Source organism: Cupressus sempervirens, chromosome 1 (genome assembly GCF_028749045.1).
Source record: "Cupressus sempervirens isolate cs-2001-9-10 chromosome 1, ASM2874904v1, whole genome shotgun sequence".
Taxonomy (NCBI): domain Eukaryota; kingdom Viridiplantae; phylum Streptophyta; class Pinopsida; order Cupressales; family Cupressaceae; genus Cupressus; species Cupressus sempervirens.
Window position 1 is genome coordinate 800,326,396 of NC_143118.1, and position 26,830 is coordinate 800,353,225.

Consider the following 26,830-nt stretch of genomic DNA (forward strand, 5'->3'; position numbering starts at 1 on the left):
GAATTATGAATACTAGAAACTTCTACAAGGTTGAGTTGGCATTCCTAGACTAGGAGAGTCAAAAAATAGGAATAGCCTCCGTTTGTACCTTCTATAAGTTTCGTAAAATCATGTTCTAATTCAACCACAACTAGGTCTCTCATGTTGGTTTGAGATCCAAAAGATTATAGAGCAACATGACTCAGAGACAATCTAACTACATAAAACATAACTTGGTTCTAACCAATTCTATTGAAGGACTGGAATACAATGAGGTCATGTTAGGAACCCTTCATATGACTATCTCAAGAAAGATTACCTTAACCTAGGGTCAAGTAGGAAGGTGAGATGATGACTCCAAATTAATAAAGAAAATCCTTTGCAAGGGTAAGATTAATGGAAGTCGATATGAAGTCACTAGATACACCTATTAGAAAAAGGAAATACTAAGAGGGGGGTGTGAATCAATATTCCACCAACTTTTGCCCAAATATGGATATCATTAACAATCTTATAACTTGCATATGAAAGTAAACTAATTAAATTGAACAGTAAACACAACTATAAAGTAATGCAACACATAACACCATATTTTGTTAACTAGGGAAGCCCTGGCCAAGGGAAAACCCCAATGGGGATGGTACCCAAAAGATGATCCACTAATTAAAATTATCTAGTGAAAGATATTGACCTTGTTAGGAGTCTATTACATATCTGTAGTGTCTCGGTCCTTTTTAGAGGACCGATTCTTGTTAAAGGACTAGGCCTTGTTAGAAGCCTCAATCCTCTTAGGAGTTGCTATTACAATTACATAAAGTATGCAAGATGAGTCCACTACCCAAACATGCAATATACAATAATGTTCTTCAATACAAGAGATAAGTACAAAACCTCTTATTGTTGCTGATATCTTCAATATTTGATTTGCCTATGCTGCTCTTCCCAAAACTAATCATATGTTCGTACTACTCTGATCTAACATCAAAATTTGTATCTCAAACAATAACATTTCAATGTCATCAACATCACCAAACTTCACATCTCAAGTTTTGTCCTTTATACCAGATTATTTCATAATAACTTGCATTGTTGGTCTTCATACCTTTACACGCTTGCCAAAATACAAAATTAACTCTTGCTAACTTGGGTTAACATCTACGATGTCGTCCCTAATTGGTCAAGAAATTATTTTGTTTATCAAAATAATTCCTTAACATAAAATATTTGATTCCCTTTCTTTGTCTTGTTCTGTCGGCCCATTACTGCAATTGGAAAAACTACAATAACTCTGTCTGCATTGTATGTAATGTCTGTACAACCTCATGCACATGCCTATGGTATCTTGGCATATTGTACTTGTACCTAAAAGCAACATGCCAATTGTGCCTCTATGAACTGCACTAATCAAAATAGTGTTTGTGTTGATAGAGAAACTCTGTGATACTTACACAATTTTCTAAGTCCTATCAAAACTTCATCTTCATGATTTGCTCACTTAATCCTAAATATTTGTTGCCACAAATGACAACCTTATATCATCTACTCTAGCCAAATTGCCAACAACACTCATGACAGGTGTCGTAACAAAGTAGCATAAGGCTATAGGGTGTGACCAATCATATTGTAAGTGGCTCTACACCAGATTCCCAGGAGACTTGACCTTACCATCCACCATCCCTTGTGGAGGGTCAGGTCTACTTCGAGTTACGAAGTAGACTAGGGGGATTGAATATGATCCATGGTTGGGTGGTTAAACACCCCAATAATACCTTTTCCCCAGGTCAAAACACAAGCCAGGGTTTTGGATACCATGATCATGCAAGACCCTCTTTATCAGCCTCAACCTCTTCCAAATTTTGTGAGTATTCTATTTTAGTTTCGCTGCAAGTTTATATTTAAAAGATTACTTGAAATGTTGTACTTTCATCTCTTAAAAGTAGTTCATGTTATTTCTGTTCTTTTTAAGAAGTAAATTAATTTTGTTAGCTTGATCTCAAATAATTTTAATGTTCATGTAGAATGGAATAAATGATTACAAGTTACTATGCTTTGCTTTGGAAAAAAATATAGCTGTCCACTCTCAACCCTTAAACAAGTATTTTAGAATTAGTGAACTTTGTTATCAATTCTTAGCTTGTTACAAATATTAATCAGACTTAATCTGATTCAAAATCATCCGCAATCAATGAAGATAGTACATGAAATATTCCTAGATAATCTGTACAAACAGACTGGCCAATACACTTGGATTATGGATGATGAATATATATATATATATATATATATAAGCATATTCATGTATCTGACCATAGCTATCATACTTTATATGACACCACTAGGAGGGTGTTTCTCGTATTGCAGCCATTATTTGTGGGTTTGGTTGATATGGACTTTCCCTTCATGTTGGGATTCACACACCTCTACAGCAGCAGCTCCACTTTTGCATTGGTCAGTCTTCTTGCATGCCATTCAATCTTCTCCCCTATGCTACAAATGATCATATCTCACAGGGGCTTTGATGATATTGGAGAGGAATCATGCGAGTCTGTTGCATCTAAGTTTATGTACCTTTTAGCATTGTAACAAAAGTATATTCGATATAACAGCCATGCATGTTTTATATCAAAATCATTTTCAATAGATTTGTCAATGAAATTGCTTATTTCCTTGAAAATCTATAATGTTTCCTTTGCATATTTAGTTGTATGTTTGCATATTGTTATTTTGCAATGAAATGAAACAAATTATGTGAAGACATGAAAACCCAAATCAGATTTTAGACAATATTGTATTAGTTATCACAGCCTGAGCTTTCTATGGACAACAGACAAAATTGATAATCAGGGTGCTGGAAAAATAAATAATGATTATCATTGCAGTTATTGTCTTATCCTATTTAAAACTTTTCCAAACGGAAAATTCAAAAAGTCTTCTCTGTGCCCGTTCAAGCACCTAAATGTCAAGCTTTCTGCATGTCAGGACATTACAAATGTTGTGTGAGAGGAATAGTTGCCTGAAGAGTTAATTAGAATATTGAATGAGACCCAGAATGAAATTTAAAAAGCTGTAACATGCTCTTATAAGTACAATGTTTTGACTAAGATACAAAAACACACCACCAAAGGCAGTCACTTCAAAAAAAATATGAAGATAAATACTTGAGGGCAAACTTATCTTCACCTTTGTCCTATTTAAAACCACTGCACAAAGAATGAGACTCAATACTCGAATATACAATTATTTTCATCTCTTTTCTCAATTTCCAGTCATCTAATATCTCATGTTGTCATAAGAATCAAATGAGTCACTCTACGTTGAGACAACTAAAGACTTGACCGAGCTGGCCAGAAATATTAACCTTTCTGTTGATGGTTATCAATGTCAAAGACGATATACTATTACATGTCTCAATCTGAAGATGGTCCACGCTGACTCAACTGCATGACACAAACCAAATATATGATAATTAGCATTATGTACACCATACTGATGTTACAAGTACCATAAACTGAAGTTATTGGTGAATTATGAACTCCTATGAAACAAGAAAGGTTCACCATGTTACAACCAAAAGAAGCTTTGATCAACAAATGGAAGAATTAAAACTCACTTACTTGGAGAGCACAATTTTGATTCCAGAACAATTATCTTAAATTTATATATAGATTTAGAACGATGCACAAATTATTGTAAAAACAGCATTGAATGCTATTAAAAATAAATAAAAAATATTAAAAACTTTGGGAATACAGAATCTAGCTGATAAGTTTGCACTGTTTGGTAAGCAGCATTGCATCCAAGAATTTTTTGTTGTAAGCCTACAATTTCCATGTTGCTTATTTTTATTCTCGGCCATATCAGTTATAATTTAGCACCTCAAATGCATTGAATGGATGAATGCCTTGTGAAACATTGCAATGCATGAATGATGTTTAACAGTTTAAGTCATTGTCAAATTCATGTCGTATTCCAGTTGGCATTTTAGTTCAACTAAATTTTCTAGTGGAAAAGATCAAGATAAGATTTCATGGATTTACAAGCCTTCCATAGACGTTTACCAACAACTTCCCATAGTTACCAGGAAACTCCATCATAGGAACATTGACCATGTCCATATTCTCAACTACACTAACAAAATCTAGGGACTCCATTTATGTATAACACAGTCATAGTATACCCAAATTTGAATGGCACTGCTATACTCGGACCAATAGCATAATGCCCAAGTACTTAAGCATGCTATCTCAGTGCGAGCCCATGCAAGCACTCATACCTATAAGCTAAGTTGCCGATCCAGGTGTGGATGCAGATGCAGATACGAGAATCGGGTGCACAGATGCATAAAAATTTGTTTTGGGGGAGCGGGGGATTGGACGCATTTAGGTTCGTTTTATATGTATGTGCAAAGAAATGCAAGAAATATACAAAATTAAATTTGGGTCAAGTAAACACACTGCATGGCAAACGATAACTGACAGTAAAATAATTTTCCTATAAGTAAATGATAATGTCTGTTTACTTGCCAAACTACAACTGAGAAACTCAATAATAGAAGGAAAAGAATGGATACAAAAGGTGAATAATTGCAGAAGAAATACATCTGATATAATGCAAGCTATATGATGAGACATGTCAAAGATAGTAAAATTTTCAAATTCAAATGAATAATTGTTGGCTAGATTTAATGGGAGTAAAAATCACCATCTTGAATAGAGATTTTTTTTTGACACTCCCCACTCCCTCAAACTTCTATCATCAAAAGCAAGCGTTTAGCAGAAAAATGTCTTTAAGTCAGAAAACTAATAAGGCATAACAGATTGTATCTTAGATAATATATTAGCTGACTAGATTCAGTTGCACTAAAAAGTAATCATCCACAGAATAATAAAGATGTAAGGAAAACTAGCAGGGTGCATAATACTTAACCCATTAGCTGTGTCTGTAAAGAGAAATGTTAGAATGTAATATCCACAGAATAATAGAAATGCTGTTTGGTAAGAAAACCTGCAGATAAGTAATAACTTTATTAGAAGACATTAAATAAGAATAGGTAAGTATTAGTCTTTAGAAGCAAATATAATAGGCATTTGTGGTGGAAGCAAGCACGTGACCTCATCACAGAGAGTAGAGAAGGTGCTTATGATGCAAGGGATTTGCTGAATAAAATGCCCAAGTACTGCTAAAAATATAGGACTGACCAAGCTCCGGAAACTAAAAGCAATTCATTCATCTTTAAAAGACTGCCGATTCCTGATTCTCATGATCTGATAGTTTAACCCCAATAATTTGATTCAAATTCTGGCACAGGCAGCAAAAATCTGAATTGCTATCGATGATTAAGTATGCAACACCCAACTAACCTAGATAAGGAACTTTTCAAAATGCATTCTCACCACCCATACCTCTGCAAACCCTGATGAATCAAATCCAGCAACTAAATAGCTGAAAATGTTTAGCAAGGGGGTCATCTCGGGTTCTGTGAATGACATTCATCTACAGTTCAGGGCATGCATACTAATACACCAGAAATGGAACTCTCTATGGCAGATTCAAAGTCCATGTGATTCCAGCAACACCTGATCATCGGAGGGTGGATGATTCATCTAGATATAGCTGAGTATTTTGAAGTCAGTAGGCGGCAGCTTGTAAAAGGTAAAGATATGTTTAAACTTTTTAAGTGAAATATGGAAAAAAAAAAAAACAAAAACTGTTTTGGGTGCTCTTTTGGCATCCTCGGTCCCGGATACATCTAGATGCTAAGCAATGCCCACACGAAGCACATCAGCACCCTGTGGATGCATCCACAGAGCATCTGCAGGGCACTAATGTGCTTCCTGTGTGCCCCGGAGAGCACCCACCTCTGCATTGGCACCAGAACACACTGCATCTGCATCCGGAGGCTCCAGGAGAGCATCTGTTAACTTAGCCTATAGGTGGTTCAAGGGACACACAAAACTTAAATGCATTTCAAACTCGCATAATTAATTATATAAAAAATTAAAATCTATAGATGTTTTGCGTCTTGAGATATTGTTGGAGCATGATATTTCTTGTGAAACACCTATTTAGAAACACCAAGGCTTTTCAGTACTCCTTTGTTTTGGTTAACAGCACTCTACTGTTCTTGTCAGAAGAAATGAGGCAGAATTAATTACATGTGATATTATAGAAACCCAGTCCCAGCCTCGTGGTTTCTCATTAGCACCATATCGATCAAAATATCGCCTTTTCTGAGACTTTGTCAATTTCTCTTTTGCTTCCTTTTTCATTGATGCTAAATTCTTGGCATTTAGTTGATCTGCTGCATCCATGTCCTTATCATGATCCTGCATTCATCCAAATGATTGTAAGCATATAATGGACACATAAACATGCTTCACTAGCATGAAGATTAAAGTATGCATAGGAGAGAAAAGAGAAAAATTTCTTAAACCAATTAAATCGGAAACTTAAGAAGCATAAGGTAAAATCTGTAAAGAAAACAACTTGACCCATCATGGACAGACAAGAAAGGAAGCCTATATGAGATATGTTATGATGGTATAATGTGATTAAACTACCAATTGAACAATCTTCTGAGAGATTCCCAGCACTAAATATTGAGAGGTGCCATGTCATCTTTCAATAAAGTATATTCCCTCTAGGAGGATGATCATCCAAAAGGTTTTGTTATTTCTCATTGACTATTGCAACTGGCTGTGGAATAAAGCCTTGTCCAAAAATTCTATATAAACAGGAGCTATGGCTAGCTTGTGTGTAGAATGTACTTTAAAAACTATTATCTGGATGGTACATAATAGTTTCCCTTGCTAAGAAAACCATCACCTCGGTGGCTTGCATTATGCAAAGACATTTTCTAATATCCAAGGTAAATACAAGATTGTAAAGATAAAACATTTCAATGAGCCTAAGAGAAATCCAATCACAAGCAGCGAAAAGCATAACTGCAAATTGACAGGCAATATTATTTGACAGAGAAAAAACTTTACAGGGTAAAAATGAGAAAACCAATAGACAATAACAGTAAATTGAACAAAACATTGGAGACCAAACCACAAACAAAATCTGAAGGAATGAACTTCAAAAATGTAGTTCTGTTGATGTAATAAACAAAACAAGCTATGTTCAAGAATCAGAAACAAGGAGGGTAACTAAAAATTGAACTGAGAGACATAGCGATCAGAACACCTCCGCTTGAACTTAACTTACAGGCTGCAATGACTCACTTATTTTATGAAATGAAGACAAATAATTCTAACTTAGATTTTCACCATATGTGTATAAAAAATGAACACACCATGACTGCAATGATGTGCTTCAAAGCAAAAAACTCTGGTAGTTTATCCTTCAACCACTCAGCAAGGTTGTAACACATGTTTTCTCCTGCTTGACTCAATGCCTGTGAGCAAGGAACAACAACAAAAAAATGAATATCCAGAACTATTATGTAATAATACTATAGCTTTGACAAATGCATCAGAATAAACAATTAGATATGAAACAAAAAAAAATCATGCACCAGAGCAAACAACTGGATAAGCAACAGAAAATTTCCCTTTCTAAATTTAACATACTGTTCTTCTCAAACTATCAAATTGCTCTTTTACTGCCATCCAAGCTAATATGCTAAGAGAAAACAACAGATGATTAAATTTCTTATGACATGAATCATTATTCCTTAGGAAAATGTCAACGAGCGCAATAAATGCAGCACATAAATTCATTCAATGGAGCAAACAGGCACTACAAAATTACAAATCATCTCAATTAGAAAGAAAAAGAGAAATTACATTGAAGTCCACAATGACCAAAACAGGTTAATGAGACTCAAAAAGAAAGTGCAATATATTAATAAAACAAGAAATAGAGTAAAACGAATTTGGCTAACGTAAGGTGACTAAACTCAAAGTACAAGAAATGATAAACTTACAGTATAATTGTATAGAGCCCTGAAAGAGAAAGCCATCTCAATGAAATATCAAATTGATGATCAAGAAGAGAATTATTTAAAGAGACTCGTGTCTGCAGTAGATCTTGGACAAGACAAACCAAGTCAAATAGATCAGAATATACCGTGACAAATTATTCCGTATGTCGACTCTATTGATAATCATCTTAGAAGACTGAAATAGAGTAGACGTCCCCAAGGAATATTTGAATGGAGAAAATTGTTCAATAGAAATGTTAACATATTAAAGGAGCAGCCTAGTTTCATGGTACAACCACAATGTCAACATCTAGAGTGGCCCAAAGACGTAATCCCATCTAAAGTGTTATGTATGGCTACCTCTTGTGATATGAAGCTAAATCACCCAAGCATCCAAGCCTATGGATATACAAAGTGACCATGAAGATACAGTTACACTGACAGAAAAGGAGCCGAACAACAAACATTAATTTGATGATCAACTTTCCATCTGCAATGAATCATATTGCTGAAGCATGAATAAGGACCCTCTTTATAGGAGCACATTGAAAGAAAAGCAGACTACAGCCCCAAACCTCAAACCATAACAACCTGCGGGACCAAGAAATAATATTCTTGGGTGTGAAGACAAATACAAGCCCTTCCCATGTGGTTATGCCTACCCAACCACCAGCATTGTAATCCAACTCCTTTTCACCCTTAACCATTTTCCACCAATGTAATGTCAATCCTCTAGTATACCAAACAGAACTAAATTTTCTTAAAATCTACCTTAGGATTTAAGTAAAATAAGCAATCCAACTTCACAATTCCAGCAACGACCTTAACGCTGTGATGCACCCAATGAAACTGCTGCTAGTGTCTACTAAGTTATTAACTAAAAGGGTTCTCCCATTGGTCTTGCCTTCCAGCCACTCTTCCTCAATTTTGAGGTACACAAAAGCACTCTTCTTCATCCTCCCATTGATTTCTTCATTCTGTGCTATAAATATATCAAACAAGAGCAATAACCTCATAATTTTAGAACTTGGAGTTCGCTGAGTAGGCAAAAACTCAACAGCCAAAAAATTTGAATTGAGCAACGGCACCAGATGTTCAGCCCGTAGGTGAACAGGAAAGAAACATATAATCAATGCAAAATACTATTCATTTATCAAATGCTTTCTGTACACAACAATGATGTTTCACACAATGATAATGACGCCCAAAATACATAAGCGTTCACGACATTTATAACGTCCAAAATGGTGCCAATGAAATGACACAACTGTGTCCGCACCTGTAACTGTCTAACTATCCATTTCGCCAGACAACACATGGAACTTAAGAAATTATTAAAACATGCCTATGCTCATTTTTTTTTTAATCTTAAATAACAACAGATGAATATCTTCATAGGTATCAGTTTATTGATTTTAGATCCAAATGGAGAGTGATGTACAGATTGGTGCCATATATGATACAACAATTGACTATCAAATTGAAAATTACAAATCCATAAAAATAATTTACAAATTTTCCTACTAAAGCTCCTCATCTTTTACATGCTTGAAAGATGGTGAAGAGCCCTTCTCAAAAATAATATCATCCTCAAAATATCATTATCCAATGCAATTCCTCCTGATGCTTCCGCTTTATCTTTTGCATGTGCTTCTATTGTTTTCCCCTCAAAATAAATGATCTCTGACTCAGTAAATAGGATCACTGTATCCTTGATAATCCAATCTATATAAGATCAATGTCATTAAATTCTATTACATGATGAGTGTTTCTTTTACATCATTAGTGTCCTGCCCTTCCACATTTTTGACATGTGGACAATTGTTCCATATCCTTGACAATCCAATCTATATAAAATCAATGTCATTCAATTCTATCACGATTGTCCTCGCCTTCACATTTTTTACATAAAAGTGAGGTCCTTGATTGGATTTGAGATTAACCTGTTACATTCATTCGTACAAATGGCCTCAAACATGTCCCAATTGTGTTTATAGTTAAACACATGAACATCGTAAGCTTGAAAAAAATATATGAATGGCTAGCTTTGAAGATTTGCTAAATTTGCACTTTAATCTTCCCTTGACAAAATCTACAAAGAAAATTATTATATTAATAACTTTGGAAGTAAACAAGATTTAACTTATTAAACAAGTTTATTGTCTAGAAGACTAAAATTGACCTTTTGAAGGCCTCACATCTTTACCTAGTTATTGGGTCCTTCTCCTTTGATTTCACAAAGGTAAGAAATACGAACTCTCCTCATACACTTGTCAATCTACAAGTCATCAAGAATTGTTCCTTAAAGAGTTTTGTCAAGTGTCATTTGTAGGATTTGAGCAAATAAGCCAATCAAATCCACAAAGCTTTCGAATCCCTGCATGCAAAAACCTGTCACAGAAGAAAAAGACGAGAAAAGGCAAGGGTTTTGCTAAAAAATGAAGATAGAAGAAAAGTTGCTCTCAAATGAAAAATGCATAAGAGATAATGAAAAAAGTACAATGCTCAACCTTATAAAGGTGAGATAGAAACCCTAAACTAAAAAGCTAGGTTGCACATTATTAATTAATAATTAATTAATAATGCACCTAAATGAAGCTTAAGTAACTAGAGTAATAGAAACTTATATAATTAAATCAATATGATTTAATTAATAAGTATAAATGAAAAAATACTCTAATACCCCCCCTTAAGCTGAAAGCAAGGAGTAAGCTTACCTAGCACAGCTATGAAAGTAGAATTAGGTCCCGGCAACAAGGCCTGATCAGGTACCCAATTACAACAAAATCTCTATAAAGAGGAGAAATAGAGAAAACCACATGGGAAAAACCCTACTCCAAAAAGAGAGAGCAAAGAATGTTCCAGAAGAAGGAACAAAGAGATCAGAAGAGAATCATTGAAGCATGAAGAACCGCAAAACTCTGTCAAAATGCTGATCTGTAGAACCTCCATGGAAATAGAAGGCACGAACCGAGCGTGTCTATATGGTAGATGATCCATCTCACCAAAATGCATAGGTAGCCAGCCACTGCAATCGCCTAGTATGTAGGATCAGGTACTAAATACATAGCTCACACCAACGAACCATCAACCAAAAAAGCATAGAACAACAATATAACCTCCCCTTAAGGCAGGTGAGGTGACAGGCAGCTGAAAAGGTGGGCCAAATAATCTCCTACAACACAAGAACCAGACACATCGAGAGTGAGGTACAGACACCAATAAAGGCACGTGTCATCGACACTGCATGAGAAAAAAGAGAAAGATGGCCTATAAGCGGCAAACAACTATCCCCCCCATGGCACTTTATAAAATAGTGCGAGTACAACAAATCACAATGATGAAAAGGATCCCAAAACGCAAGAGTGGCACTTTATCTCAGTGCGTTGCATAAAAATGCTTACAATGAATATCAACAATGATCAGAAAAGACATAAGGCTGAAACAACAGAAGGTAGAGCCCAAAACGAAGCAACTGAAGCAACAAAATCGATCTCCGGACCTAAAACAAACAGGATATCCCCCAGAATGCTAAAATGCAAAAGACTGAATAGGATGTGCCTGGAGCAGAATCTGGAACAACAACCAGCATCACTGGAAAGAGCACAGAAAGAGCTTTCCAGCGATATAAAGAAATCCAAAATCAGAGATCGGATGCTCAAGATACGCCTCCCGGAGTGCAAAACAGAACATCCGGCTTTGACTGCCAAAACAGGCAACCAAATTGCATCAAAATCCAAAAACACCTGTACCAGCATCTCCGTCTCGGAACTAGCTTTCCGGCGCATTTTTCGGATTGAAAAAATACGTCCGTATGCTCGAGTTACGGAAGAAAAACCTCCAGGGCCTCTGAAAATGCATGAAAAAATTATTTTTTAAATAAAAAATAATAATTAAAAAAAATATTTTTTTAAAAAAATCCGCCACCCTTGCTGGTTGAGGCGGAGCGGAGGCGGCGGCGGAGCCACTGGCGGCGGAGGAGGGCGGGAGGCGCCGCTCCGGCAGAGCTGAGTTGGTGCCGCTGCGGGCCGCTGGGCGATAACCGCCAGCGGTTCCGCTGCGGTTAGTAAACCGCCGCGGATTTAAAACGCCGCTGAAAAAAAAATTTTGCGATTTTTTTATTTTTCCGCCTCGATCCGCATGCCAGGGGCCGTACGGCCCTGTTCAACAAAAAAAATTTGCCTCCCAGATCAAAGTTATCCAAATCGGACAAATTTTATATCAAAACGGAGGTTTTGACACCTTCTGAATCCATCCGTGAGGTCTGTTTGGCCTCAAACTGCTCTGAAAATCAGTGACCCCCCTGTTTTCTCAGAAAAAGCTCGAAAAAACACCAGATCTGATCCGCCAAACCCTTATTCTCTCTTTTTCTTGAAACATGAACAAGCTACAGCAGATCTGGCTCTGATACCATGTAGGATTTGAGCAAATAAGCCAATCAAATCCACAAAGCCTTCGAATCCCTGCATGCAAAAACCTGTCACAAAAGAAAAAGACGAGAAGAGGCAAGGGTTTTGCTAAAAAATGAAGATAGAAGAAAAGTTGCTCTCAAATGAAAAATGCATAAGAGATAATGAAAAAAGTACAATGCTCAACCTTATAAAGGTGAGATAGAAACCCTAAACTAAAAAGCTAGGTTGCACATTATTAATTAATAATTAATTAATAATGCACCTAAATGAAGCTTAAGTAACTAGAGTAATAGAAACTTATATAATTAAATCAATATGATTTAATTAATAAGTATAAATGAAAAAATACTCTAATATCATTCTCTCTAGAGTCTAGACCATGTTGACTGCAGCCATAACCTACTTGTTAACCTTCAACAAGTTGAAGAAGAAAAACTTGGAACTCAAGAAAAATATTTCATTGTTAAATATATGTTGTGATGGAGCTTTTTCTTTCACCTCCAATCATTTATTTGTCAAATGAGTACATATTTTCTTTTAAATTTCCCCAATGGATAACCCCCTTGGCTTTTGTCCAAGACATCATACAAAAACCCATTGAATTCTTTCTTCATCCACCAAGCATAGAACCATAGCCAAAATTTTTTGAAAGAGAAACAAGATTGTTTGGACTTCTAAAATTAAATCAATAAAAATTTGAACTAAAAAGTGACTGACAAGTCTAAGAACAAAGAATTTATAAGTTTTACAACCCTACAAAGTAATGGGGTCGATTATTTTGTAAGTTCCTAAATAGCAAATTGGATACATGTATGATCTAACTGGTGTTCTTGAAAAACACAACATCAAACATTATCTTTAAGACCCTTTCCCCCCTTTAGCCTTCATTGAGTAAGACTACTCCAATCACAAAGACTACTCCAATCACCTAGTGCTCACAAACATTGCTCCTTTATTTTGGTGTACACTCTCATCAAGGGAAGCACCCAAGAGCAGCTGTATGCCCATTTGTTAGTGTTTCTCACTTCTTTAATAATGGTTTTCACCTATCCAAGTTTTTCATACTAGAAGGGTGCCTCTCCTTACAGTTCTTGTTGTTACTACATTGTCAGCCAGTATATTTCACAACTTCCTTCAAAAGGCCCTGCACAAGTCATGTGGACTAGGTACCTTGAATTGAAACAGTCAATGCATCTACCATTACCAATGATTCCTTACTTGGACTCCTCATAAAAGAATTGTAATGATACCAAATGTTTGCAGCAGCCATCTTTTCTTCTCCATTTTCCACGCACTACCTTCAAGTGAAGATTGGTGTGAAGATTGCTATTAAAAACAAAGAAGCCTTCAAATGCCATTGGCTAGAACTCTTACAATGGATAAGCCCCATTAAAATAAGAGCCAGCTATTTTTTTACCTAAATCAGGAAGAGCAATTGGCTCAAAAGTCCTCTTCTACAAAGGGAACTTTCATCTCTGGCTTAATTTTGAATTCCACTGAAATACACAGCCACACATCTTGGCCAGAGATTTGTGTATGGTGATATTTAAGATAACTGGTGCTTCTCATCTTACAGCCACAATAAGTGTTTACCACCATTCATGAATCAAACCTGATTTTCCAATTTTGCAAATAGAGAAAATGGTTAGAATAAGTCCTGGCCATAGTTGGCTGGAAGGAAACTTAAATGGCCCTACATGTCCAGCCAAATAAAGCATTTTAACATTCAGTATGACTCACTTGAAAGTGCTTTCTCAATTTTTTGGGTAAATTTATTGTAACTGGCATTTTTCAGATGCTGGCTTCATAATTGACAAGTAGCACAGCATAAACTAATGGATACTATTGACCATTGTTAAAACAATCCTAAATGATTGATTTATTCTCCATCACTAACCTCTTTCTTTGTAACTAATTCATTCCTCCACGGCTAATTTATTTCTCAGTGACTGAGTATCCCTCCACAACAAATATCTTTTCTGTATAAATGATTAATCCTCCACAACTGATTTATTTTCTGCAAAAGTGATTCTACCTGCACAACTACATGATGATACACATATCTTACACAAGGGTTCCTCCCTCACATATCATGACATTTCAATAAAGTTCTAAAATTTGGTTCAAGTAGCTGCACTTAGCAACCTATCAGCAAAAGGACCTAACTAGATGAACTTTCAATTATGATAGTCAGCATTGCTTACAACTAAGATTGATGGGACAGCTTTGCCAATTTGAGGCATGATTAAACATGTCAAGCAGCTGAAATAGCCTGAAAGTTGGCATCACACAAGGCAATGCTAAGAGCAGGTGGAGGACTTGGGTATGCTTGGCATAAACCTTCATGTTGTCAATTTAATTGCTTTCAACCTGTATATCATTCAAAGCATATGGGCATGGTTATTAATAATTTGGAATATTTTCACTTTGCATCATAGTTGTTGGACTTGACCTTGGCTCAGACTCAGCAAAGGTTATCCAGCTCAGAACTAGTATACATTGATCACATAAATATAAACACAAACTGTGGCTGAAGGAAATAGCAAACTTAGATATATGAAATTATAAATATTGTCAAATGCATACAAAACTCATGGACTATGAAATCCATAATATCAAATGTTCCAAAAATATATCAAAACAAAAACAAGTCTAGGGCTCAGAAGATCTTGCATTCCTCCTACAAAGGCATTTAAGGTAGGTCCTTGATGACTCAGCAGCTAGTCTCTGCCTGTGACGTGCCACACTCACCATTAGCTGTGTTCATATTTTCTCGCGCTCTATCCTCCTTTGCCATGGCCACAGCCCCAGTCTCTCTATCTGCCTTGTCAATCCACTCAATGTCCTTGTCAATAAAGTCATGATTTGTAGCCCTAGTGATCTCAAATCCTAGATTAATCTCTTCTAGGTTGATCCAGGTGCTATCACTACCCAAATTCTATCTTTGTCTAAGACGAACGTTGTAATGAACAAATACTAGATCATTCGACCTCTTCAAAAATAGTCTATTGTGCCTCTTGAGTTGTATGTGCTCAAACATAATTCAATTGCGCTCACAACCTGATGCATTCCATGGTTAGCTCAATATGCAAATGGCAATGCTCTGAAGGTTTGGTGTTTTAGCACAAAACAATAGCCACCATCTATCTAAGCTAAGAAAAAGAAAAAAGATCAGTCCCTTTCCCAACTTTAAGACCTCAAGTTATAAAATTAAATTATGCACTTCAATTTTTTTTTTCCTTGGCCGCAATTCTGTTAGACCAATTTCGCACATTTGACAAGGGAAAAACTTTCATTGTGCATTATCAAAGGCCTCTATCTCGTGGATGATAGTGTTGACATCAATATCATGGTCACCAATAGCCATCCACTCTAAAATTGAGTACAGCCCATTAAGAAACTCCATCCACCTTAAAATCAGGGCAGAAATGGAATCTTAGATTAAGTTAATAAGCAACTGCATGGATGCGCTTGTGAAGCTAGAGAAGTCATCTCCGATCAATCATTCCCCAAATGAGACAATACTTACTCTCATCTCCTCCATAGATGGATCTAATGACCTCCTTGTCCCTATCTATGCCCCCATACATGTAGTCCATCGCGGGCTTCTCCCCATCAACAACTCATAGAAGAACTACTAGGGGCTCAATTAACTGCAAATATTGTGATAAATAGTGAATGTAAATAAGAAAAATTGCAAATAGAAGAAAAAATTAGTGTAACACCAGCAATGGAGTACATTGGGATAGTGGGACACGGGGACAAGTTTTCAGGATAGGGGGCCAATGGGCCTCAATTTTGGGACAGCAGGGGGATGTCCAAGGGATGAAGAGGTAGGGAGGGGTGTTGTATACTATGCATATAGAACTTGAAATGCTTGTTATGAAATGTTGTTGTATAACATACCAAATTAAAATACTTCCACATAGCAAAATTGCAACACAAACTAGAACCTTTGAACATTCAACATAGTACCATTGTACATACCAAATAGTAACATTCAAAAATCAAAATTCAAATAGAAGTTCAAGTACCCATCCTAGCGGCGGCGTGGTTGTGGAATGGTGGAGGTTGGGGTACTCGGGTACTCCAAGTACCCGGTGCGGGGATGTCTCGTGGACGGGTACTTCAAGGTTTGGGAGGGGGTGCAAGTCCCCGTGTTTCACTAGAAAAAACTAAGTTAAAAGTAAAACACAACGTAGAATTCATAAAAAATTTACCAGCACAATCTCTGCATAGAGGGCCCAAAAGCCAGGCTCATCAAAAACACAATCTACCACATTAATCCCTTTAGTGGTCGTAGCATAAGATGAGGTAGTCCACTCCTCATCAACAAACATGTGCCCTAAAGTTACCTCTCACCAAAGCAAGGAATTCAATGTGAAGAAAATTGTGGCAAATCTTGTGAGGAGCCAACTCCTTCTGCCCCATATATTGCCTCATTACGCTAAGGACCTATGTGTGATTGTACATAAATTTGCAAAAAAAATTGGCCTTATGTACGCATGTCCTGATCCATGGAAGCTTGCCAATATCCTCCGACATGAAGTCAATGCAATGGGTGTCACATAGAGATCAAAATATGCTTGGTGTCTATCTATCAAAAGTTTACATGCAGCAACATAATTTGTTGCATTCTCGGTCACCAATTAAATTGTTGCTGCATTGTCAGTCGCCAATTGATCTAAGTTTTGTTCACCCACCTCGCCTACAACTTCCTCTATCGCCTCACATAGGAATGTGGCATTTTCCTATTTGCAAAAGTATGAATGGACTTGGTGGAACTTTGAAAATAAAGCAAAATCAATGATCAATCAATAAATCATAAATTACAAATATTGACTACTAGATCAAATTGAAATTATTCAACTCATTTAGGAAAGTAGAATGATCAATCACCTTTGCAAGAAACAAAAAAAAATTAGGAGTGTTATATTCCTCCTATCAATCTAACTATCAATCAAGATGGTGCAACCCTTTTGCCTGAAAACACACGTTGGTCTTGTAATTCAGCTTTTACATTATCCATTGTTTCTAATAAAAGTGGGTCAATTAGTATCATTTGGGGCTTTGAACCCTACCCCACAAATGGTTATGATATCTAGCATGCCTCGCCAATAAGGAGACCTGTTACAAATAGACTAAATAAGATGACTGATAAAAATTCATTAGACATAAAAAACTGTAAATTTAAAAATTAAAACAATCAAATAAAAAAGGATTACCTAGTTACAAAAACTTGAATGTTGCAATAGTAACAAAACTTGCCAAATGCTTTTTCAATAGCATCATGCGACTCCTTGTTCCAAACTATACTCTCAAGCAAGAGTAGTGAAACAGGAGTAGTGCATGGCTCAAAATATGAACCCGTCCTAGATTCCTTAACCCAAAGACTAGTGCTAATAGTGCCACTAGTAGAAGCACAAGCACAAGCCAAAGCACTAGGACAGTATGGAGGCATGGAAGAAGCCTCTCCAACATAACCTCCGGCTGAACAAGATCCAGTTCTCACCAACTTCTCTTGATGCCTCTTCTTCATTTCCTTTAGCGCTTCAAAAGTTTATAACTACATGTAGCAATCCTGAACGGCCTTAGAAGATGCTTTTGAACAAGGATCAGCATGATGACTGTGTATTCTGGCAATATGGTATTTCAATCTATTGATGCCAATCATGCCACCATGAAAATTTTCTTTACAAAATCTACATTTAGCTTGTTCTTTTGTTCTACCACGGAAATCTTTGCTATGTTGCCAAGCTTTATCCTTTTGACCTTATTTGGTTGTCTTAGCCTTAGCTTAGTCTTGGGTCTAGGAGCAGGCACTATGAAAAAATATGGTTTTCAAAACCTCAAGGTTGCTGCAAAAGACAATATCACAAAAAAAATTAACATCTGTGCATTGTCATTTATAAAGTTGGAAATTAATGCAGAAAAAAGTAGGGTTTGTACAAAAAAAAAAATGCAGGGTTTGTATTTGTGATTTTGTAACTTTTTAAGAAAAAGAATATACTCTTTGCTGATTGTTTTAATAAATTTATAAAAAAAATGTGGGGTTTGCTGTTTGGAGTTTGGATTTGAAAGGAAAAGAATTAAAATGTTTTCAAAAATAAACAATGAAGCTTTAGTTTAGAAAACGCATTAAAAACAAGAAAAACCCAAAAAAGTTGAAAGGAGATGGAACCTCTTTGCAATTGTTGATATGAATCTTCTGGAGCACCAAATGCAAGTATGAAGCTGCCCCAATGTGATTTGTTGATGATTTTTTGCTCTTCCTCCCTACTGGTTGCCCTTTTACGCACTCTGCTTTTTCCTCACAACTCACTCTTCTCCTTTTTTTCCAATAGAATGAAATGAGCTCACTTTTAGGGTTGAGAAGACCAAATAGAAGGAAAAAAAAAAAACTTATAAGTTTATAACACTTCAGTTTTTTGTTTTTTTATTGCAATTTTAAAAACTTGACATCGACCAAGTCCTGTCATCAGGACATGTCAGGTCCGTGTGGACTTGCCAAGTCGCAAATTCTGGCAAGTTGAGTCCAATTTCGGACCCCTGGGACTCGCCCAAGGTCAGCCAGCATGATACTCACCAAGTCTTGGCAAGTCTAGGCAAGTCCCTGAACTATGAGAAGTTTGCATTGAGTCTCCCTCACAGTTTGGCAATGGGCCCATTTCACACTTTGGCACCAACCCATTGCAAGCTTCAACTCTGTCTCTCTTCTCCTCATTCTGTACATTGATTAAGATTGAACATTTATCTTTTATAAACTATGTGAGCTACACCCCTGCTAGGCATTCCATGAAAGAGTACCACATGAAGCTGTTGAATAAACTGTTGGCACTTGCCAAAGTGGCTCCGGAAGGAGATTTTGTAGCCAAGCAAACTTGGGTGGCAAATTGAGCTGAACCCATTATTATCAAGTAGTGATATTAAATAGCCACATTGCGAGGCTTCCAATCTAACAGTGCAGGAGATGAGTGTTAGATTGGAGGATAACACAGGACACATTAACATTCAGGTCACCAATACAATGAATTACCACCAGAAGTTGAACAAAACTGTGTGATATAGGTTGACTGGAGCCCTGACAAGAACTAAGAGTTGGCACAGGCAACGTTATAAAAAATTATTTATCAATCAGATTCCTTAAGACAGGGTCCTGCATACATCACTGATGATATCGTGCAATGAGGCTGCAGCTGTCATGATTCGGGAGCATGACCAACAGTCATCAACCAATTACTGGCAAATCAAAACTTTGAAATATTTATATCTCAGTGAATGCAAAGACACTGTGAGGACATGTTTAGTAGGAACTTGGAAGCATTACATCAAGAAACAAAACTCATGTACGTAAGCTGTGAAAGTCTTGGAAAGTAAACCTGGTGGAAAAAGATAATAATTCTAAGGAAATTTGAGAGTTTTGTGTAGAATAACCCAAAGCCCTAAAAGGAATTGTTCCGTTGAGTACAGAGTCTAAAAAGGTTTACCAGATGAACAACATAGTCTGATTTGGCAATTGCCCATGAGCCTTAGTTAACTTAGAGGAGTTGACCCTAATATGTCAGTATGTACATCAAGAAGAATACAATCCTACAAATGAGATTGAATTTTGGGATTATCCAACAATTTCTTCTTCAATATCTAGTGGTTTATACAGCTGAAGTTGATATACAAAAATATGTAAGGTCCTTACTAAATAGGTTATAATAGCATTTACTATTTTTCTAAGAAGAGCTGAACTTGTTGCAAATCCGAGAAAATGTGGAAGGCATCATGAGCTCTTTGCATTTAGACCGTGTCTTCAACAATGTATCATGAAACTGTGCATGGCTTTGCATAGAGGTTAAGTCAACAAAAGTAAACAAAAAAAAATAGACAAATTCAACAGAATGGCACATTTGAGGGTGAAATTCTCTCCAGGTTTGCCCAGGTCCATTCGGGCCAGATGCAAACTCCATAGGTAGAACCCTATCTGGACTCACAGCATACTGTTTCCAGATCCTAAACTGGGTACAAACCACACCTGGACCCAGAGAATCTGAGCAGTACACTGGTCACTTAGTCCATTATTTCAGTAACAAAAATGATATGTTCTATAATTTTGCTCACTGCAGTAAATTGATCTCACCATTCATTTAATATAACATGGCTGTTTTGCACATAAGTTTTGAAGAGAGTAATGTACTTGCTATGGCAGATTTCAATGGGTTCACAGCTAAGGAGGATGTTTATATTTAATTTGGCTAAACAGTGTAGAGTTGCAACCAAGGTAAAAATTAGGGTTGGGTAACTGTTAATGTGATACAATTTTCTATGTTAACAAAAACTGAATATTTACAGGTCTAGATTTATTTCTGGTAATTCCCAATCTGCTCTAGAGAAGACATTAATGATTTCGATGCCTCTCTTGCTTTGATCAGTTAAATATAAGTATTGATCCAAAAGGCACAAAGCCAGTAGTCATGTCATGAGAGAGACATGTCTCATGTCCACTCGTGACATGACTATTGGTATAAACAATAGTTAACATAATACAAACCAATTTAGTTAACCAAAACATGATCAAGACAAATCGCCAACCAGTATAGACATAAATAGATCATCTTGCTCTATTTTATTATGTCTTAACGGAATGCATCTGATCATTTTATGATCAATATCATGCAAGATATCATTACTCAATCATCAAGAGAAAATATAATCTGGAAGTAGAGATTTCTGCATACTTATTTTGATATGAATATTTCGATAATTGCTTGTGTGAATTCAGGACAAAGAATTCTTGTATCTGACTGTAGCTATAATATATCAGCACTCCCTCTTAGCAAGGGAAGATAACTAAGTATAAATCAATTTAGATATCACCTAACTCATGATATCAAGGAGTATAGAGAACATCAAGTCACATGAGATTCTTATATCCTGGTTATGGTAAGTGCACTGACATCACATCTCATGATGTCTACCATAACATATCATGGCATGTCCATGGATATTACATGACATAATATCCACCATGATTATCTCATAAAGAAAATATTGATACACAACTGATATCAAGTCAGTATGATATCTATTAATAAGTCCAAGAGATATTAACTATTAAGACATTTCCATGAGTATCAAGTCAGCATGATATTCGTTATTATAGTGAACATTGTAAAGTCGTCACCTTATAATGTTGAATACAACATTATCAGAAAGATATTGTCACCTTCCAGTAATGTACATAGGGGGGCCATAAAATCATTGAGTCACACATATGACAATAAAAGATTTTACACGGAGACACCGCGGATTCTCTCACGTGGTGTTGTCATAGCGTGACACACATGACATCCACCATGAACCATATCAAAGGATGGATCCACTATGGCTCAATTCATATAGTGAAAACAATGGCTTTCACCTCAAACTTCTCTCTCAAAGGAAATAGTATGCAAGGATATAAGTAATAGATCACTAATGTTGAGGTTCCTTTTCAGCTAATGCTTTATTCTCCAATGTATCAAGCTTGTCCCAAAAGTACACAAAACCTCTCTCTAGAATGAGGCTTGGCGAGAATGTCAATCGTCTGTTCTTCGGTAATAATGCACCTCAACTGAAAGTTAGAGAAACCATCTCAACATGGTCTACTCCCACTGAATAAATATCATTGGATGTCAACAGATGTAGATCCTTAAGCTGCTCCCTCTATCACAGAGGCATGTGTTGGTCATATACTCCAATCATGAAAATAATCTTGTTCCAATGGACTAATCATCAAGCACATGATTTATTAGTTTAATAATCACAACACTATTCATCAAAACAATTTCCCATACACCAATGTATATATTTGATTCCTTAGTTATCGAGTGAATGTAATAAATTGTGGATTTATCCCCCAAATTTGGCTACATCAGGCATTCATGCTAATTTGGCTTTCTTCTAAAGCTCCAAGTACATTCGTCAACCTCCTAACCTCCTTGTCCAAGGTTGCTTCGAATTTAATGTCAGAGTCCCTCTAAATGCTATTTTCCTCTTTTTTAAATGTTATTTTCCTCTTTTTCGAAAAATGTTTTAGCCATTCGTTCTTTACTTTGTTATCTTGCTATTTCTGAGAGAAAACACCAAGAGAGTCACAATCATGCATTGTATATCTACTATCTGCTCTTTCTTGATTGCTATAGTTTCCTGGTCACTAGAGAGGTCATATCGATGCCTCTTGCTTTGATCAGTTAAATTGACTATGAAGCATCCTTAATAGTCAATTTAAACAAATCCTCTAGATGCTTCATCTTAGAAGGATACTCTCCCCAATCATAGGCGTTGTCTTTCTTTAAGGAAGACATTATCTAGCATGATCAACATATGACTAAGAAATCCAAGATCCAAAACCACCTTGGCGCTATGAGCATAAGATTGAGTCCTCCACAATGCCTTGTTAGCAACTAATGCACCATTCTTCTTTTCCTGCAAGAACATCCCAAGAGACAAAGGAAAAGAACAAGGCAAATAGCTCTTTATAGTACTTATAGAAATATAAATAAGAGAGAGACTATGAGTAGATAAATGTAATATTCAAAAATAAATATTATCTACATATCAACATCCTTTATACAAGTTGCTCCAATGAAGGTCCATATGCAATAAATAAAAAATGCATCCATATAAGCATTTGTCAAACAACGGGAATGAAACATTGGTTTACTATTCCCCCCACAATGTAAAATTCCCACTTGCTCCATTTTATAGAGTTTTCAATCGCTGTCAAGTCCAATGAGAGGCAATAGATCAATTTTTACTCATCTCTGCGACTATGTTAATAGCAGTAATAGTTCTTATATAATCATCACTACCATCCTTCACCACCTTCACCACATTTTCCATCAACTTGACGACCCTGGTTATCACTGCAAGCAATCTAATTATCCCCACGATTCATTCGTGTCAAACTTATGTATCCACATTTTCTCTTGGCACTTTCTGACAAACTATTCATGTGTACTATCTCTTCTCCAAATCTGCAGATGTGCTTATTACAACATCCACAACTAGAATATTATGTCTTATCTTGTCACCGCATGGTACTGGTAAATATGTATTTCGGATTGAACTCGTCAAATACGTTGAACAAAGATGCCAGATATTGGTCAAGTACCATGTTGATATCTTATTCTCTGTAGGTGTGTATAATCTTCAATTCATAATTATAGAAGCCTCACATATATGATCAAACAACCTTAGTGGAAGAATTTGAATAAATGGTCCATAACAGTACTAAGGGAGAATGGATGTAGTCCAAATAAGGGATAACAGTTCACAGACCACTGTTCATTGTATTCAAATTCTTTGGCTATGACCAATGTCAAAAGATGATAGATCACCAAAGGAAATAGTCATCAATAATGATTTCCACGGGATACTCTAGAAGTGATTCTACCAATAGTTACACATATCTTTGACTGATATAATGCAATAACTCCCATTATAGGTTTGAGGCAACTAGAGAATTCTGATGATTGCAAGAAATTATAATACAATTTTACGATGCCTTCTGCTTCTAAAGGCAGATGCTAAAATCACTTAGTTTGCAATGGATAACAAACAATCTCCTAATGAATGTTGCATATTCATATTTCTCCATCCGATCACCATCTATATGTGAGACTGTTGGCTGTGTCGGATCTCCTAATGATTGTTGATTACAACCATTCTTCATTCCAACCTTGTAATCCTTTATGCTTTGTCCACAGTATAGCTGATATAGTATCATAAAATGTTTTTCCAGAATGACACTCTCATAGTAACATGTCTTGTTTGAAATCTCTGCTGGAAAATGCTTCTCCCAAACTGAAATATTAAATGAAGTAATACTCACACATCTCCCAAAAAATTTTGCAATATTTTCTTCTCCTTAATTATAGATTTGCCTTAACATCTCTGTCTAAGATAGCCATTAAACAAAAAGAGTCATAAATATTAAATGTTCCTGATTCAACATGCCAAATCTATACATACGTCACTTCTGAAATATCAATCAATACTTTATTTCCCTGATCAGTGCACTATTTCACCACTCTTCCCAAATTCATTTAAGAGGCATTGACCCATTCACATACCTTTGGCTATTATTCTTTAGACTCCTAGTGCACAAGATCAACTCATCTTACAAGAGGGAAAATGTTGGCATGACCTGTGGTGCTCTGGCATTGCACACGCCAATTGCATCTCCTTGTTTTAAAATTTTGAAACCATCTTACCACACCACATTGTTTAAACCCTGGTAATGGCTCACACAGCTGGTAACTGGTGTGCCTTCTTTGTTACTGTTTCAAGGGCCATTCAAGGACATTTCACTCTTTACATTTTGAGTTTCTTTTCATTTTTGCATTGTCATCACAGACAAATGAGCCTTTACTTTGGTTCCACAGGCAGTGCATATGGTGAAAAAGAAGCTGCAGAATTTGTCAGTTGCATTTGTTAGCAGCATCTAAATTTCATGGCATGACAAATCTTTGGAATATTTTGTGGAATAAGACTCCTGCTTGTCTGTGTATCGATGGGCATCCCAAACTCTGTTTTAACAAATCCATTATGAACGCAACTTGCAGAGGTGGCACTCCAAGGATGCAACCTGCTTATAAACTTCTCATTCATGTGAGGAAAGGTGGATGCTAACAATGGTAGAGGAGTTTGGCATTGAACTTTTGTTACCCACACTTCCACATTTCACCTTTGACTTTAACAGAGCCTCATCTATAGAGTTTGACCCATGATGCCTTATCCTGCAATTATGGCACACCACATCAGCTCACAACACCCTGTTAAACAACATCCTCAATCCACACTCATACCTTGTTTCATTACTTCCATATTCAACACAAATGATGTGGAATCGATGTAGAGTCTGCAATCTGGCTCGACACTGACCATTTGCATTTCCTGTTGTTCTTTGAGATCTTTCCGTTCAAGAAATTAGGGCAATACTTGTTTTGCCCCGGGAGCCTATACAATATCTCATACTTTTATTGTTTTCGTGTGGAAAGATAGGGTGTTCAAAGCTTTATGAAATATGTTTCGTAATTTTCATCCAATAATGAATTCCCTTGCACGATATGTGATGTGAAGGCAATGTAGATCAATTCCTGAACTTCAAGTCAAATTTAATAGGCAAGCACTCAGCTGATCCAATATTTTGTAATCTCTAGATCGTTCTCCAATAGGAATTCATCCAAAAACACTCAGATTCCCAGAGGTTCGAATCTGCTATGATACCATGTTAATGTGATACAATTTTCTATGTTATCAAAACTGAATATTTACAGGTCTAGATTTATTTCTGGTAATTCCCAAATCTGCTCTAGGGAAGACATTAATTGATTTTGATGCCTCTCTTGCTTTGATCGGTCAGATATAAGTATTGATCCAAAAGGCACAAACCCAATAGTCATGTCATGAGAGGACATGTCTCATATCCACTCGTGACATGACTATTGGTATAAGCAATAGTTAACATAATACAAACCAATTTAGTTAACCAAAACATGATCAAGACGAATTGCCAATCAGTATAGCCATAGATAGATCATCTTGCTCGATTCCATTATGTCTTAACAGAATGCATCCAATCATTTCCTAATCAGTATTATTCAAGCTATCATTACTCAATCATCAAGAGAAAATATAATCTGGAAGTACAGATTTCTGCATACTTAATTTGATATGAATTGTTTCGATAATTGCTTGTGTGAATTCAAGACAAAGAATTCTTGTATCTGACCATAGCTATAATATATCAACAGTTACAAAGAAAAAAAATGAGATCAAATGAAACCAATTCTAAAGTGGGAGTTTCAGAATTTTCTTTTACAATGGGCAGAAAGAAGTTAACGTATATAAGCATCTGGTCGACGACTATTAAAATTAAGGATCACTTTTCTGGAATTTGAGCCACTGGATTATCTATTACAACTGTTATTAAGGAAATGTTTATTTGTCTATCAGTTGAGAGATTGGGTGCTCGCCTCCCACAATGGCCAATTTTTCAATATTTAGAATAGTTTGTTCAATCTTTTTATGTGATAAGAAGGTCCTGGCGATTGATAGAAAAAGTATTGATAATAAGAAGGCAGAGAAAATGTAATGTCCCAGTTTATGATTTCTTAGGGTTTGATGATAATATGAAATAATTAATTACTCCTTAGAAATGTGATGATGGTATCCTATATCAAGAGTGCTTCAAATGATGCATGCAAATGAAGATTTGAAAGCAATATCTTCTATATCCTCGAATATATAATATTCTTGGAATGAAACTTTAAATTACTGAAATGAAACCCGATATATAAGTCCCGATATTGTTGCGATTCTATATGTATCTAGTTATAAATATGGTCTGCAAAGATGTAATAATCATTGCTCCTGATTTTTGCCAATCAGATTTACATCCAATTCTGATTCCAGTGATGGCTTGATATGATGTTAATTATCTTTAACGTCCCTTTCTGGGACCACCCTATACTTGCCC

At 36.1% G+C, this 26,830-nt stretch overlaps 1 protein-coding gene across 3 annotated transcripts in view; it reads right to left on the bottom strand.

Moving 5' to 3' along the window:
• Window positions 1–2,730: 2,730 nt before the first annotated feature.
• The window catches only part of LOC149580299 (uncharacterized), a 32,627-nt gene continuing 8,527 nt past the window's right edge, over window positions 2,731–26,830 (bottom strand). The window contains exons 2-5 of one of the 3 annotated variants that reach the window (XM_089790259.1): window positions 7,277–7,378; window positions 6,135–6,305; window positions 3,338–3,416; window positions 2,731–2,947 (exon numbers count right to left, since the gene is read on the bottom strand). In XM_089790259.1, the coding sequence (XP_089646385.1) occupies window positions 3,387–3,416; window positions 6,135–6,305; window positions 7,277–7,378 (303 nt within the window). In that variant the 3' untranslated portion in view covers window positions 2,731–2,947; window positions 3,338–3,386. Of the gene's footprint in view, window positions 2,948–3,029; window positions 3,417–4,893; window positions 4,984–6,134; window positions 6,306–7,276; window positions 7,379–26,830 lie in introns of those variants that run through there. The other 2 variants (XM_089790256.1, XM_089790251.1) reach the window with 2 other exon arrangements.